Below are 17,067 nucleotides of genomic sequence, written 5' to 3'. Positions count from 1 at the left end.
GTGGTCTTCATGCTAATGAGTTTATGCTTTGTAGTGCTTCTTTTGGAAAAGGATTTTTTTCCATATACCATGTAGATGGACCTTTGGGTCTTCAAAACTCACTAAAAGACTGACCTGTTTGATGAACACCAGCTTGTAAAAAAAATTCATTCCCATGACCCTTCACTGAATAAATGCACTAAGACATTTAAACAGCAACATGATCCACATTTATATCCTTGCTGAAAGTTTGCTTTGTCTTATACAATAGCTGGGCCAAAAAACCCTGTTGTTTGTATATTTTGGAAGAAGAACAGATCTTGGATCATTTTACTTAGAGAAGAAAAATGGTTTCAGCTGTTAGTCTTGGTCTAGTGTTTCGTGAAATTTGCTGCTAAGCACAGCTGAAAGAAAACAAGTGTTCTTCATTGGAGCTGAGGAATGCAGCTCATGGCTCTTAGCCGCAGCATGAGATATAGCTTAAGACAGAACGTGCCGTACAGACTTGGATGAAAGTAATGAAAAGGGAATAGGAAACAGGAAACACTGAGGCAATATGATCACTCCCTCACTGTTTAATATCCAATATTACTGATATGATTCAACTTTTCATGATTCTGGAAAAAGGGGCCCGGGAGAAGTTCCTGAAGTGTGATAGGAGTTCTTTGCATTATATTCAGGTGTAACATTTTATTTCTTACACTTTTAATAACATAATTCATAATGAATAACTTTAATTCAAGTGAGATGACAGTCAGTAGTTCACTTAGCTTGTTATCTTTCAAGCAGGAAAAACAATTATTTGAATAGAATGAAGGACCTGATCTCCTTATGGATGGGAATACAAAACGCATCTTAAACATTCATTTTTTTTAATTTCTCCTGTCATGCATTGAGCTCCTCTAATAACACCTGGTAGTGATGTCCATCTTAATTCCTCCACAATATGTCCAATATTGTAGACTAGCTGAAACTAGTTAACACAGGAATCTTATTTCTTTTCAGGCCCTTAAAATGACATATTTATCATTGTAAATAATTATCTTTATAAAATGGCTTGACTGTTTTAAAAACTGAGAATGAATGAGCTTGCTAGTTGACAAAAGATTTTAGAATTTAAAGGAAATGAGGAGAAGTTTATAAAATCTGACTTTTTATATACAGTAGCACAAAGGGATCAGAATTAAGTGTTAGCTGTAGTAAAGCTGTCATGACAATTAATAGGGAGTTTCAGTTTTAGTCGTATGCATATGAGAAAATTTGATAGATTTTAAGGGATCTTTTCAAAGCCTTAGCTGTCTTTAAGTCTCCCGGGATTATGGGGCCCTAACCAGGTAGCAGTAGTATTCTGCACCAGTTTCTAAGAAAGTCAGACATATCCCATCAGTCCCATTACTGTGTGAATTGTAAAGCACATGGTATTGTGAACTCTTTTGTGCTAATTCCAAGCTAAAGGTGATCCCTGTCCCCCACTATAAATCAGTGTCTTTAACAGTGAAAATGCAGCTGGGAAATGCAGTGAAATATTTTGAACTGATGGTCTTGTCTCAAAAATGAGTTTTAGTGTGTGTTGAAATCTATAAGAATAACCAAATTTGTGCTTGCAACAGAAAATGTTACTGCCCATATTGCAGACAATATGTTTTTTGAAACATTAAGGTTTTGATCCAAAGACACAAAGAGTGAAGGTTGGGTTGAAAGATTCCATCTTTTCGCTTGCATGGTTGTTTTTTAACCTGAAACGAAGGAAAATGTGCCGCCTGCACTGTAGCATTAGATTTGGTTACAGGATGTCCTTGCTTAAAAGAGCGGAGCAAAAAATAATAGAGGAAGTTGAAGGCTGCAGGGTAGATACAGGTTGATTGCCTTTCACAGATGACCTAGGAGATTAAATTAAGTCGAGACAAAATAAGGCTAAATGGGAGCAATGATAAAGGTAATTGGGATTTTGTGAAAGACATAACACGTCAGATTGTCCTCTGATTAACTGTAATCGTCTTCACATGCACACAGATTTGTCAGTGCACAGAAGAGATCAGTCGATCTTTATCCACATCAAAAGAAACACAACCCTGGCACGAAACTAAAAGAGTGTGGGCTCAGTCTCTTAGAAGCATTTACTCTTTGAAATAAAAAAAAAAGTCAAGTTAAAGTGAGTAAAGCAGATTCAGCGTTTTAGATATTTTTTTTAAAGATATTTCCTAACAACACTTTGTATTCTATTCAGTAGCATTTTTAGGAAGTGTAAAAACCTTGGTTTGGGAGTATACCTTCTCTGATCCTCATTCCATGTCTTAGGATCACTATATGATCAGCAGATTTCAATTAGGGCACACTACTTTTTTAAAAAAATTTCAACCCTTTCCAATCTTCTGTGCAAATATGCAAGGTCAAATGAAAAAGAAACTAAATCCACCAGCTAGATAAAAATAAAAATCTGAACACTCTTTGTACTGCGCAGTACTTGAATGAAAATCATCATTTGCAAACAAAAGCACCTTGGGAAGGTGCTCTTTAGCTGAACACACGAGAGGATGCCATTTCTCTTGATGTTTTTCAAAAGGCTGGACATGGCATGACTTTCCCTGATGTTGATTAGGAGAGTATAATCTCTTGAAGGCTGTGCATGATTTCACTCAGTCATTAACCAAGCCCCTGCTGCCACAGATTCAAAACTTGTTAGTGTCATTTTCTGCCGATTATTCACCATCAATTCCGTCCTAGTGCCTCTGGGGAGTATTTATTTCCCTTAATCAGTATCCATGATGGAGGGATTATTTTCTTGCTGGTCTTCTTTGAATCTGTTCTTTCTTCTCTCTTCTTCTCTCTTCTCCCAGATGCAGTGCAATGTGGTTTAAACTGCTTTGAACTCAGGTACCGGCACACATTCCTGCGTAACCCTTAGCACAAGGTCAAACAAGGGAAACCTTTCAAGATTCTGTTACTATAACTACCATCCGCCCATATGCTTTCTCAAGGTCAAGTTAAGATCCGAGTAAAGTTTAAATAGGTCAGACAAATAACGTTCCTTGAGTCCTGACAGACAACTGTTTCTGCGAAGGAGCCTCTGAGGTGTCGGGACCTGTTCTCAGTAGAATTGCATCTTGAGAAAAAAGTGGAGAGAGTGGAGATTCATCTAGCGTGGAATTCACATTCTCCTCCTTTTCGCTTCTTTTTATTTCATCCAAAGAGATTTTTTTAATGTTTCCAAAGCGGTGAAGTTGTCAGGGTGTTTTATATGCAGTTCACAATATGCTGTAATAAATGTAAGAAAGCCAAGAAATGAAAAAAAATGTTGGATTCTCCGTTTACCCCCATACCATTGAAAGGACATATGGCTTTTATTTTCTTTTAATACATGCCATACGCATGAAACCCTTCATATGCTAAACATTTCATTGTTTCATTTACAGTCTGAAAGAAATAGTCTAGTAGTGAGTATATTATGTGGTATAGTAAGTCACTGCACAGATGAGAAGGGGTTTTATAGGGTATTTACGTTTATCTATAAGTAGAATATAACCAATAATTTAATTTTATTTAGAATGTCTTAATAATTGTCTTGCTCTGTCCCCTGGAGCTCTGTGTCAGAACGGCAAATTAATAAAATGGTTAAGCTGAAATTATTTAAGACAGTTTTTTATTACATTAATTATCCCAACAGACAGTGCATCACTTGCAGGCCACAACAAGGTTTTGACATTAAAGCAGGGGTTAGAGGAAGTCACACCATGTAATTTTCTTCACATAGTTTTGTTTTCATTAAATATCCCATTAGGCTAAAGTTTAACCAACAAGAATCACTTCAAATGGAAAGATGACAAATGAAAAACTAGTAAATTACATGATATTTCCTTCCTTTTTCTTTTTCAACCTCCGCTGTTTTTCTAGCTAACGACAATAATGGCACGGTATCCCCCTACAAATCTGAATCTGTTAGCAGCTGTGCTTTCTATGAAGAAATTAATGCTTATGCCATCCATACAGGATATGTACTGTAATTGCATTTCTTTCTGAAATAAAGAAGTGCCTTTCCTTTCCTTTTATCAGAAAAGGAAAACAGTTTGTTCCTATTGCACTGTACAATGACTCAGTACTGGTACAGAGCTCTTGCAGCTCTTTAGATTGCATATTTCTGCTCAGATTTTTATGTTGCTATGTACTTTTCTTCCAAGTAGAAGCAAAGAATCTTTGTTAGAGTGAGTTATGAGTTATAAACATTATCAGTTTTACTTTTGTTTTCCATATTTGTACTCTTGTGTGTATGCAGTACCTGTATATATACTATTTGATTCTGTTCTTTCAAAAACATTAACTGTTGATCACCAAAAATGTACAATGCATTGCTAAATCTTAAAGAAGAATGTTGCGCACAATCAGTTGCCACATTGCAAAAAAATCTGCAGCTCTGGAATGAAGGCAATAAGAGTGACTATGTAAGCAACAGTTTAAGTTTAGACTCAAGAAAATGAGTGACTAGTTGTGTTCCAGTGCAAAGCCTTATGCATACAGACTAAAAGAATGGAATCTGAAAGGGGAGTTGATAGAAGTAATCAGAGTCCTCAAAGGCAACGACAAAATCAACCCAGTGGACTTCTTCAGGATTAGCTGTGAAATGCAGAGCACAGAATACACGCAGAAACTGGGAGGAACTGGGGTAGTGGTATTGGAAGGCTGAGAGAAAGGAACATCTCTTTGTGCAAAGGGTTGTAAGAGTAAGAGTGAGCCGCTCCATTGTTGTTGAAGCTGATAGGGGAGTTAGCTAGATAAGATATTTGGAGCTACCAGCTACCACACAACTAGGTGCTTTCCCATGTTTGCAACTACTCTTGTGTTCACACTGCATGCAACATTACACCAAAGAGACACTGGATCATGAGGTTCAGTATGAGCAGTAGGAGGGCTCTCTCTGACAAGCAAACTTTTCTAGACTGTTTGCTGGTCTTTGCTAGTTTTTCAAAATGTTGTCATCTATTAGGATGTGCAGACAAACCATACAATCACGTAGCACTAGAAATTCTGCTTGACGTACAGTAGGAGGACATAGCAATAGTGCTCCTCACTGTAATTTAAAAACCCTTCAGTGAGTGGTGCAGCAACAAAAGAGAGCTCTAGCAAATTGGAGCACATCCTCTGAGCCTCAGTACAGGAAGAAGGTAAAGGAGGAAGAAGGAAGTAAATTGGGGGAAATTTAAATTTTTTATGTTAGATTTTTGGAATCAGATAGTGAATGGGCTCTTTTTCTGTGATTTATGGCATGCTTGCCGAAACTACTTGTTGATTCACTTCTGTTGAAAAACTGCCTCCATGAATCTTACTGTATATAAAAACATGTGACTTCTGGGAAGTGTGTTTTCTCTGACATATTCAATCAATGTTGGCGTATTGTCCTCTGTGATTAGACAGGGTAGTCTACCAAAGTCTGATTTGTTTAGATGTCAGTTATTTGATCAGTAATCTGCTGCACTGTTCTTGCATAACAGATAGCTAAATAAATCTTAATGAATTATTCTTTCCCAAACTGAGTATAGCAAAACTGGCAGATAATTTGTATTCAAAAGCCATTTTAATTATGGGTTAATACATCTAGAAATGCCAAAAAATACACACTTTGTATCTATCTTTCTATCAATCACTTCATTGCACAAAACATCAGCAATATGTGATACCAGAGTAGTAAGTATCTGTAAAAATACTTCTTAGTTATCCCAGATGACATGCATCAGTGTATGTAAACTATATGTCTGTAACGTGTATGAGTTATTTATGTAGCCCTTAGAATCCTTAGACATTCTTGTAGTAGTTCAGCATTTAGACTAAACATTGCTAGGTCTTATGTATTAGATAGAAGTGGGACATGTGAAATAATTCACCTTTTGGTGGGAAAGATTAGAAATGTTTTCCCACAAAAATAAACTATCCGTTAATTCAAGATTAATTCAAGCTGTAATAACTGTATCTCAGACAACATTATAGTTATAGATCAAGTATGTGATTACTGTTTAAAATTTGTCCAGGAAAAGTGCTTTTTGTTGAAGTGTTTTTCCAAGCTGCTGCAAACACACACATACATAAAGTAAACAGTTCAATTGCTAGTTAGGAATTTTAATGAAAAGTACTGGGCACTTTATGGAAAAACCTAAATACAGCATTCATGGAACAAGCTTTAATTGAGCTGTGGTATTCCCAAAATGATTTCAGGCATTGTTCCATGTCTATGTACTTTTCCACAAAAAAACAGTATTGTTCTATGTGGAATGCAGGCACTGTTCCTGATCAGTGGTGCCAGTTTGTGGATTTACAGAGTAACAGATGTTCACAGTTTCCCGACCTGGTGATACATTGGCAGATTCAAAGAATGGGAGCTGTGTTCTTTGGTGAGCAGCTCCCTAGCAGGAAAATGTAGGTGATTTCCAAAAGTACCTTCAGCCCTTGATAGATGATTCACCTGGCCTTGTCATCTCACTAGGAAAGAAAAGGGAAAGTAGTACCTCTGAGTGACAATGTTACCCTTTTATAAACCATGTGCTCCTAATTCCAGACAGTGCTGCATGGTTAAGCTCACTCTGTTGAATGTTACATATATTCCTGCTCTGGATGTTATTTCTGTACTGCATGTTTCAATACAAAAGATGCCACTATACTGTATATTGTATATGTTTTGTCCGTCATCACAAGCCTCTAGGAGCATTAAGCTTTGGTTACAGCAGCTGTTTGTAGATGAATGACAGTGAATTTCTCATATTATAAATGTTAACAAAAACGTTGTCAAATTATTTAACATTTCAGTTACACAAAATTCAGGGTTTGATTTGTATTTGTTTGCGATTTTCCTGTTGAATTTGGTGTTGCTTTCTTGCAAGGGGTTAAATTGCTTTGAAGAATTCTGTCTAATGGAAGTTCAATGGTGAAATTGAAGTTAAATGTAACTTTGGATGATGTGCAACACATTTTCCACATTCACGGTTTTGCACCCTTTTTTTTACTGTCCTTATAGTAGCTCCTTGGATTATTCCACATAGTGGGAGGGCAATCCACTATCTCTGTCCTATAGGTCAGCATATCATTGCTTTATCTATGGTGCTTAAAGCCAGGTCTGTATTTCAAATTGCTGTATGTATCTCTGTATGGTTCATGAGATAGAATCTTGCTTTGGATTAACAGATGTTCAATCAATCAACAATTTGCTGTCTGATGAGGTTCTACACTTTGCTCCTAAGGTGCTCAGGTATATTTGGTGGTGACGGAGTTAGGTCACATTAGAGATACGTTTGGTTAAGGTTGGTATTACAGTTAGGGTTAGAGTGTGAGTAGGGCTCTTGTGAACGGTACAGTGTTGCAGGTGCTTGATTAATATTCTATAGAACCTCAATTGCTATGCGAGATGGTGCCTGGTCAATATTAAGATGGGGGGCCTTAAGGAAAACTAGATTGGTGCTGTAAGTGATGTTGCTGGAACAGTAACTGTTACTCTTCCATGTAGGGGAACTGTCCTTCAGATGAGATGTTGAACATTCATCCTGACTTCTTGGTCATTAAAGATTCAATGACACTGTTTTTAAGAGTAGGTGAATTAAACCCAATATCCTGGCTGAATTCCACTCTGGCTTGATCAGCCTAGCTTCCATACTGATCCCCCTGTATTCAGTTGGTGAAGTGATATGTCAGGTCTTAACCTGATCTGTTTGGTTGACAGAGCTGAATGATGAATGGGCTCCCTTCTGAGTGTGAAGCATTCAGGGAGAATTTGGATTGAACATCCCTACAGGGTGCGGTGGCAAACTAGTTAATCAGAAGCATGACCATGGACACTCAAATCTATTTTTTATATTGTTGATAAATTGTCGTATGTGTTTATGCTGTCGTGTTCTTTCACTGATGGCCACTCACTTACCCCTGGTGACACTGGTTTAGATATTTCTTCCCTCCTGTTCATTTGGTGCAGCACAAGGAGAAACAGAGCAGAGATGATGAGGGCCACACCAGCCATCAAGAAACCAGTCCCGTAGTTGCTCATCTTGTCAATAAAAAACCCTGGGTGTGATGAGATAGGTAGTGTGAAAATCAGAGGGTCATGATAGTGAAGTAACATACTGAAAAAGAAATTTGGGAGGAAGGTTAGATCCTAATCTCACCGCAATCCAATGTAAAACTCTTTGGGAAGCTTAGGGTTAATCGCACCACATAATACTGTATGTGAGACATTCTCAGAATTAGAGTTTTAAAAAGGTAATGTCATTTACCGGCAATGGGAGGTCCAAGTAGTCCGCCACTGCTGCGAATGAGCATGAAGAAGCCCAGGGCACTTCCCAGCTGAGCCACATCTACAATGTCCGCCAGCACAGTGATGTGGATGGCCACAGTTGATCCAAACGCCAAGCCATAGGCCACACTGAAAATGACTAGGTGCCAGAAGGAGGTAGCCAGTGGACACAGCAGAAGGATCACACCCAGGAGTGTGACTGTAATGAAGAGCAGTTTGATGGTCTTTATAAGGCGCAAGTTGGCAAGCCAGCCACAGCCGATCCTCCCTGCTAGGTCAGAGGTGGCCGATATCGACATGAGCAAGGCTGCTTGATATTCAGCTATCCCTTTGCTTCTAGCATAGGGCACCAAAAACAAAGCTGGAGCAAAAAAGCCCAGGGCTGCAAAGACACCGAACATTGCATAGACCATGAAGCGCCCATTCTTTATCAGCCTATAATCTATGTATTGGATGATCCTTCCTGTTCCTCTGCTTTGACTGGACCTCTGTTGGGTCTCTGTTTTGTTCGGCAGCTCTTCAAGCTCCACTGTTTCTTCAGGATCGTCTTGGCGGAGGTGGATCGGTCTGAGCAGTGCTCCACAGATGCACAGGTTGAGCTCGATCCCTCCCAGAATCAGCATCGCCCCGCGCCAGGTGTAGCAGTCCACCAGGAGCTGGAAGAGAGGGCTGATGAGAAAGGTGACCACACACTCCCCCGCGCTCGCCAACCCATTGGCCATAGGCCTTCTCCTCTCAAAGTATCTGCCCAGCATCGTCACGGTGGGAGTCCATGTGAGGGCATATCCAAAACCTGCAATTCAGAAGAACAGACAAAGTTGCCGATTAAGGAGAGACACTTTGGCATTGATTACCTGGTATATTCACTACACATACAGTTGTAAAAGTGACTAGATATGTAGCAGATTCCTCCTGATTGTTCTGTCTGGAAATATACATCATAGCTGCTCTGGCACTCATAGCTGATAATTATGGATGATGCTTAAAATATCCTGATACTCTCTCTGAGAGTTTTTCTGGCTTCTAAGTTGTCTCTTGGCTAGTAAAGTCCTTATTTACATATTTACATTCCATATTCTGGAGTAGATTCCATACTGTATGTTAAAACACCAGATATCTGTTCCCCAAAGGGTCTGTATATCTTGCACATTGCAAAGCAATGTAATAGATGCACTGTGCAATATTATAATATACAATAGTATCGTACATGATAGTATGCATGCTATTAGGAAGACTGGGGAATATATAGGGGTGCAGATAGCTGTAGTACTGAATAAATTAACTTAATAATGGTATCTTTATATAAAATGTGAAGAACAACAACTGCTTTAAAAAAGGAGTTTATTGGCATTTGCAAAACATTTGCACCCACCGAGAGCTGTCCACTGACCTGAGAGGAAGCCCACGGTCCCGTAGAGGTGGACGAGGTCCCGTGCGAAGGCGCCTGCAATCATCCCGAGCGCAGCCAGCGCTCCCCCTGCCGTGACCACCGCGCGGTGCCCGAAGCGCACGCTCAGCGCCGCGCCCAGGGGAGCTGGGCAGGACAGAGGAGAGCAGCGTGACTCGGCGGCACCCTGTGTACGTGAGGCATCCCACGTCCCGCCACTTATTCAGGCTGTTCTCGTTCGTTGTTCCATAAAGATCTACTCTGCTGGTCTGCAACTCCGCTCCCTTGGTAAATTTAGAATAGAGGACCTCTGATGTGAGTTTGTGTCCAAGGGGAGATTTCTCAGTGGGATTTTCTGACTGAGAAGGGGCTCCCTCTCATGGCCTGAGAGATTCTTGCACCAGTTTCGAAATAATCTTTTGATTATTTTTTTGTGGGTAAACCCTGTGGTGTTGTATTGCCATCTCCCTAAAACATACTCAGTTAAATCATTGCTTTTATAAGAATTCCAGATTTACCTTACTGTAAGCAGTCTGCAGTATACAGTAAACATATGTCAGGTTCTACAGCTGCTTCTTTTGTGATTTCATTTATCAAAAATCTATAGAAGTTTTGAAATGATTGCAAAATTTTAGAACTTTATTATTCCTGTTGGCACTAGGTACCTGTATATGTTCCAGCTATAATTTAAAATACAATTTAAAAAACAGTATTTATTCCAATTATTCAAATATAAAAATATATACGGTATATTCAAATGTCAGTATTCAAATTAAAAAACATTTCAAAGTGAAACAGGGTATTAAGAGAGTTAGGATTGCAAAGGGAGAAACTTGCTGGAAATAGAGTGAACAGTGTAATTAAATAGAGGATTCCCCTAAGTCTTGTATTTCAGCTTTATTACTTGTTTATATCAAGGAGGAAAGTATCAGGAAACTTGAGCTCCAGTGAGGCCAGATTATCCAGGCACAGTTTTCCCCCATTGAACCTGAATGGTTTCAGATTTCTGCTCTACTGTTCATGCTCCTAGCAAGGAAACTCAATCCAAATGCTGTACCCTTGGACTAAGTGGTTAGAAAATGTATAGATAGTACTAAGTATCCAGGACCATTACTGGCAGATAACTACTGAGGCAGAACTGAGGGTGGTCTGCCAGGGCTCTCAGCCTTCCAGGAGAAAGCAGCTCCTGCCACCTGCTAGGCATTGATGCCAGTGAGTGGTGCATTACTTCTCCAATCCAGCCGAGATTATAGCTGCTCAAACAGGAAATGGCTCAACAGGGGAGCGGACTGGAGGAGCACGATCTACATGATTCTCTCCCGAGCCAGTACCGGCAGCGTAGTCGCTGCTGAGTCTCGGAGGCAGTTCTGAATGGAAAATAAATAAAACACATGTCCACGTGTTCGGCGGTGATGGGAAAAGATATTTACCAGCAATGTGGACAGTCGCCACGGCGACGGAAGTGATCCATGAGGTGCTGGTAGCAGTTGTGGAGAAGTATTTTTGAATCTCCACGTAGAACACCCCAAAGGACTTGATGACTCCAAACGTCAGGCCGAAAACGAAGAAGGCAGAGAGAAGAACGAACCACCCGTAGCCCCCGTCCGGGGGGTCGACGGGCCTCACAGCCCTTGTCTGCGGGACGGCCTCCATTCACTGCCCGTCCAAAAAGTGTCTTCAGACTGAGGTCAAGGAAACTGCAGTTTCAGGACAGATTATCCCATGCTTACTGCAGAGCCCTGACACGCTTCAGTAGGCCTTGATGTACAGTGGAGGTCACGCAGTCGCTCCTAAACCCCCTGAAAAACACAACCGCACTCATCTCAGCAGTGTACCTGTGTGCATCACTGCAAAGCCGAGCTCCACTGGCCACACACAAGGTGGATATTCATGGACACTAACTGAAGTACCAGGGGAAATCTGGACACTTCTGCTGCTTCTGTGTGGGTGTCTATTTTCATTAGGCAGAGCTCTGTATTTTTTGTAAGAAAATACTGTACAGTATTACAATTTCAGTGCATTGATATATTGTAGGTAAGCCAGTTCCGGGTGTGACCAAAGGGAATGTTTCAAGCCATGGCTACTGAATGTAACTTTTGTGATTTCTAGCCACTGATTTCTGTTTTTATAGTGATATGTCTTTACAGGATTGAGTATGGTGGTGGCTATTGTTTTGATATTCTTTAAATTTTTAGAGATCCTCTGCCTAGCAATCTTTCTTGGTTTATAAGTAAGGGCATACCTCATATTTATTTAAAGAAACTGAAGGACAGAAGGACAAAACCTAGTTTTAGCCCACTCTGTCCTGTAAACAGGAGTAAGTACTCTTTTTTTGCATAGTCATCATTTTAATTGCTTATTCTGTTAAAAATGTAACTAAGATAAATGACTGACTACATATTAATGAATTCTTCTTGTGGAGATGGCTTTGTTAAATTAACACTCAAGGACATATACGGATATATAAGGACATACGTCAGACTAATACCCAGGAAGGAATCCTGAGTCAATGTGCAAGACCCATTTAAATCACAATTCGAGTGTGTATACTTTGGGTAAAAATTATTTGCAACAAAAGAGAAAACAGGATGCCATCTTAAAATACATGATACACTTCAGACGTTTCAATATAAAGACTTTGTTAAATGCTATCCTTCCAGAGTTTGCAATAATTGTAAAGCATAAATGGTTGTGTCTGTTTCAATTCAACTTGGTTGAAGTAGTTGAATGCATTTTTTAGACTGATCTTCAGAAATATGAGCACATTTAGCAACTGAAAATAATGACAATGCTACATACAAAAATAGTGTTAATGCTATTACAAACTGAAGTATGAATTAAAATGTAATGTACACTTTTTAAATTTAATTCTCTAAAAAAACTAAACAGAATATCTTTGTAATATAGTAATGACAACATGGGGACCACAGTCGTCCCTTCCTTGCAGTGATGCAATAAATTGAATGAAGCAAAACAACACTTTAGTTTGCCTTATTTCCCATGTCTGCACAAATAAAGATCTGAGTATTTCATGGATGGTGATTGTTACATTCTGAAACAAAGGGTAGGTTGTGGAAATAACTGCTCACTATACAGTAGGTGCAGTATGTGTAATTTAAGCAATGCATTTTCTGGTTTCTCTCTTTTGAAACCATTAATATCAATGCTGTTCATATAACAGGCTTGATCTAACAGAAAGATCCTGCGTATGTGCTGTTTGCCGAAAAGTTTAAGAAGCAAACATGCCTGTCATTAAAAACGTGTATTGAAAAAGGGTTTTGCTTCGAAATTTTAATTTCCTTTAGCCCTTCAAGAGGCATTGGAATGTTAACATTGATGTATCATGTGCAGCGATAGAGTTACAGAGTGTAAGTATAGATCACTGACAGCTTTCAATGACTGTTAAAAAGCTAAAATAAGCTCACAGCAGCAAGAACACAAGCCCAGCATGATGAGAGCTTTTCACTCATAGCATTGAAAAATGGAACTGACGCTGATTATATGACCATACAGTAGTTATTACTATATAAAATTTAATTTACCTGCGGCATTGCTTTCTCTTAAAAAATCCTTTCCATTGTTGTACTTTCTCTGGGATTTCCTCCAGAATTAAATCAGCACTGTTTTCCACTTTTCTGTTTGTGGGTGAAAGTTTAATGGTCTTCATGAATTCAAAGGTCATCAGCAGTGCAAGGGATTGGAAAACGCACAACGTGTTTAATGCAAGATGGGCTTTAAGGTGTCAAGTGACTGAAACACCTGACACAAGCTAAAAAAATCGAAGAAGCTGTAAAATCAGCAAAAATAGCTCTGCTGTCTGTTTCAGCTGTGCATTCAAACCCAAAGGGAGTAAAATTGTTCTGATATAGAAGTTGACTTCTTTTTAAAATAAATACATATTAATCTAAATAGTAAAAAGTAATGGTAATAAAAAAGTGTGTTATGCTACAAGCAAAAAGTATATGTGTTCAGGATTTTTATTTTAATATGTATATTTGTGATTCATACAAATACAATAATTTGTTCCAATTAACACTAGTCAGTCGGTTTCATCCATCTCTTCACAGCAAAACATCCCTTATCACACTAATAAAGCAGTCATTTTGTGATTTTCCATTATAGTTTTGCAGTATGCACCTGGTGCCCTCTAATAATCATAGTTTCAAGGTTTCAGGTAAACTGATCCACTTAATTTTATTTGAGTATATTTATTTACATGGATTGTCGGGGAACTCAAAATGTCAGTGCACACCATGAGCACTGAACTACAGTATATTATCACATTAATCCCGGAGGCTTCTTGTTGCTCCCTGTTACACTTTCTTGTGTTGGAAAACAAAATCTGGACTGAGCGAGTGACACAATGACCACCTAACAAAGTCCACGCCTGGCCATCTAATTATGAATTTAAGCATCTTTAGTGTTTAATCTTTCAGAAAATGTATAGCATGTAGGTTTTTGGAGAATATGGCTCTTAGATTATTCCAAAGGTCATTAAGACAAATGATACTGTTTATAAAACATGCATGTATACTACTGAGGTATACAGAATTTGGCACAGAGTCAGCAAGTCTGTTTCTGGATTTGTTGGGCTATATTCCATCCCAGTACAGTGTATTTACATATCAGCGAAACCACCGAAGGTGTTTTTTCCCATGAAAGGAGCCTTAAATGATGGACGCTATAAGCTTCACGCGAGCTTACTAAACAGCAACGCAAATGGGCTCAGCAATCGGAGACTAAAAATTAAAGTTGTTATTTTCACAGTAGTGATTCAAGCACAAAGGTGCTTCTCGTGTCTCATGTGTTTGTTACTAAATACCATGGCTGTGCTGGAACACAACCACAGCTTCTCAGATGCCAAAATGATGCTTCCCACAGTGTGTTCAGTACATTATTTGTAATTGCACTGGAAAATACAGACCTACTGGAATATGTTTGCTTTTTCTAGGATCGTTGGTTGGGTCTATTGTTTTGATATAACGGGTCTGATTGCTGCACTATGGGAAAGAAGAGAAGATAATTGTTTTCTCTTATTGACCCAATGAAAATGATGTATTAGGTGTATGAAGGAAATTATACTGGTCAGTTTTCGTGCCCTTGGATATTATTTCTCAAATTTCTATATGTGGTAATTTTTTAAAAAAGAATAATCTATTTTGTGTCTTCCATCTTGAAATGGTTATTATATATATGGGACATAATACAATATACATACATAAACTATAATAGCTGTTTTTTTATTAATATATACAGTGGTACTCTTGCAGTTAGTGCTGGTGTTGTATAACAAAGCAAGTAAATTGATCTGAGGATCCCAGGTTATTAATTTCAATAACGAGGCTGAAGAGCTTGTTCCATACTCCCACAACCTTTTGAGTAAATGCTTCCTATTCCCTTTGATGTTTGCTTGTCACCGGTGTTCCTAATGACTGTAATATAGCAGCAACTGTAGGAGCAATATACATGCAGCACTGCGCATACTACATTCCCTGTGGAAGAGAAATTGTCCTCTTCCTGCCACACATCACTCAAAAGTGATTTCTTGTTAACACCTCACATCTCTGTCAGGCCTGAGCAAGGTTCTCTGTAAAGAACAAGTTAAGCCTGAAAACCACCTGAAATTGGATAAGCATGTGGAGCAGGAAAAGCTAAGCAGGTTTGCTTTGCATTGGTTTATTTTAACGTTAACAAAAAAGGGAAAAGCCAGTTGATTGATTCAACAAATAAGTGAGTACCTGGAGCCATAAAGAGCCATAAAAACATTAAATAACAGTGCTACACTGTGTCAGCTGTTTAACGCAATCTTATTCCTACAACATGATGTATTTTTTCTGTCAGAAAGGGATTCTGAATGCCAAGGTGAAAGAAGTAGGTAAGGGGTCCCCCTTGTGGTGTTTTAAAGAAAACAAGGATTCTGCATCAAGGTTTCAAGGTAAAGAAAGTTGATTTCACAAGACGTTTGTAAAAAAGTTAACCCACCAGAAAGAATAAATTACTTTTATATAAGTATAATTATATTATACAAACATCTTTTTTCTCTTTTTACCAAAAGTTGTGAGTAAAATCCACACTGTATTTGAAGCAGTCAGCCCAGAATGATTGTAGTGTGAGTCAGTTTTAGACAGCCTTGACTCGAAAGCCAGTATTGTGCAATTCTATTTGTGCTATAACTCATCCTAGACAGACACAGGACAGTCCTAGGAGAGACTCTTCCTTGAGGTGCCCTTTGTTCTTGCAAATTGCCATACAAAAGTGTCACAATATAATGAATTATAATGCATGTAGTTATATTTCTCTCCTGGTCAATGGGTGAATTTGCAAAGAAAATAAAAATTAATAATTTATTTTAAATAGCCATGGCTTTCTATGAACCCAACACTTGCACATTTTATTTATATCCTTATGTTCTTGAATGTACTGTTGACCTTTGATGCATCCTAGGGCAGAAGTGCTTTCATTCTATAAAATTATGTATTTCTGTGTAGTTTCTTTTCTCTTTGTTGGATGACATAGTGTTTTGTTTGAAATGTCTATGGAATACTTATGTTAATACATCCGTACAAAAGATCAGTGGATACGTTTTAACTCCCATATTTTCAACAACACTTTTAACTGCAGAAACTCTTGTCTTTGACATATTTGGTTGTACGCAGCTCAACTTAGTTTTATGAACTTTCACAAAATGTATTCAGAGTATTCTGAAATATAGGGAGACTGCATTAGCAATACTTTTTCACTAGGGGGAGCAGTGGGGTTTTAGATGGACAACTTAATTTATGGGACCTATACAAACCCAATATAAACTGAGCAGCAAAGGATACTTATCACTAACTGCAACAAATTTGCAGTCATCAGGAGAATGACAAAATCTTCTTTTAACAAGTGCACTGACATTTTAAAGAACAAACATGACATGTACTTCTGTAATGCTAATTAATATTTGTCATCCACAAGGGGTCTGACTGAAAGTCTTAGGCTAGTAGTTCTGTGCAGCAATACAAGCTGTAAATATGTGATGTACAGTTCTCACCAGGTTGCAGGGGCTGTTTTGTGGGATTGTGGCCCATTTGTCTCGTAGAGCTGAGGGAAGCAGGTGCCTGTTCACTTGTCCTTAAGATCCGGATGACACATGTTGTCCCTGAAATGTTCAAAGCCTGATGAGTAGGCGTAACTCTCTCACTCTTATCATGTGAGAGAGCCACTGTTGCACGAGCGGCGCGGGGATGTGTGTTACTGTGCTGGGATGTCGTCTCATCAGGACGAGCCAGCGGGAAAGGCAGAATGTGATTTGAATAATGTAACAATGTGCCGTCAGGATGTCATCAATCACTCCAAATGGATGATGGATGATGAAATGTCGATCTTGGACAGGCATCGTGAATTACACTCTCCCAGAAAGTGACCTCCTATTGACAAACTCTGTTTGGCTGTAATA

General features: G+C 38.7%; 1 protein-coding gene across 1 annotated transcript; it reads right to left on the bottom strand.

The window, feature by feature from the left end:
• Positions 1 to 5,525: 5,525 nt before the first annotated feature.
• LOC148817014 (monocarboxylate transporter 13) lies at positions 5,526 to 16,770 on the bottom strand. Its single transcript, XM_088938734.1, has 6 exons — positions 16,663 to 16,770; positions 11,060 to 11,428; positions 9,633 to 9,776; positions 8,223 to 9,035; positions 7,874 to 8,013; positions 5,526 to 6,444 (listed from the first exon to the last, which is right to left on the bottom strand). The coding sequence occupies exons 2-6, from the start codon at positions 11,280 to 11,282 to the stop codon at positions 6,442 to 6,444; spliced, it is 1,323 nt and encodes a 440-aa protein (XP_088794860.1). The 5' UTR covers positions 11,283 to 11,428; positions 16,663 to 16,770; the 3' UTR covers positions 5,526 to 6,441.
• Positions 16,771 to 17,067: the final 297 nt, after the last annotated feature.

Source organism: Atractosteus spatula, chromosome 21 (assembly GCF_055471065.1).
Source record: "Atractosteus spatula isolate fAtrSpa1 chromosome 21, fAtrSpa1.hap1, whole genome shotgun sequence".
Classification (NCBI taxonomy): Eukaryota; Metazoa; Chordata; class Actinopteri; order Semionotiformes; family Lepisosteidae; genus Atractosteus; species Atractosteus spatula.
This window is presented reverse-complemented; position numbering and strand designations above follow the sequence as displayed.

What these genes read in the sequence shown, in the direction of transcription:
- LOC148817014 (XM_088938734.1), bottom strand. Translation starts at nt 11,282, where the DNA reads ATGGAGGCCGTCCCGCAGACAAGGGCTGTGAGGCCCGTCGACCCCCCG. An exon ending in GACCGTGGGCTTCCTCTCAG is followed by an intron (nt 9,036 to 9,632) that starts GTCAGTGGACAG and finishes TCTGAATTGCAG; the next exon opens with GTTTTGGATATGCCCTCACA. An exon ending in ACTTGGACCTCCCATTGCCG is followed by an intron (nt 8,014 to 8,222) that starts GTAAATGACATT and finishes CATCACACCCAG; the next exon opens with GGTTTTTTATTGACAAGATG.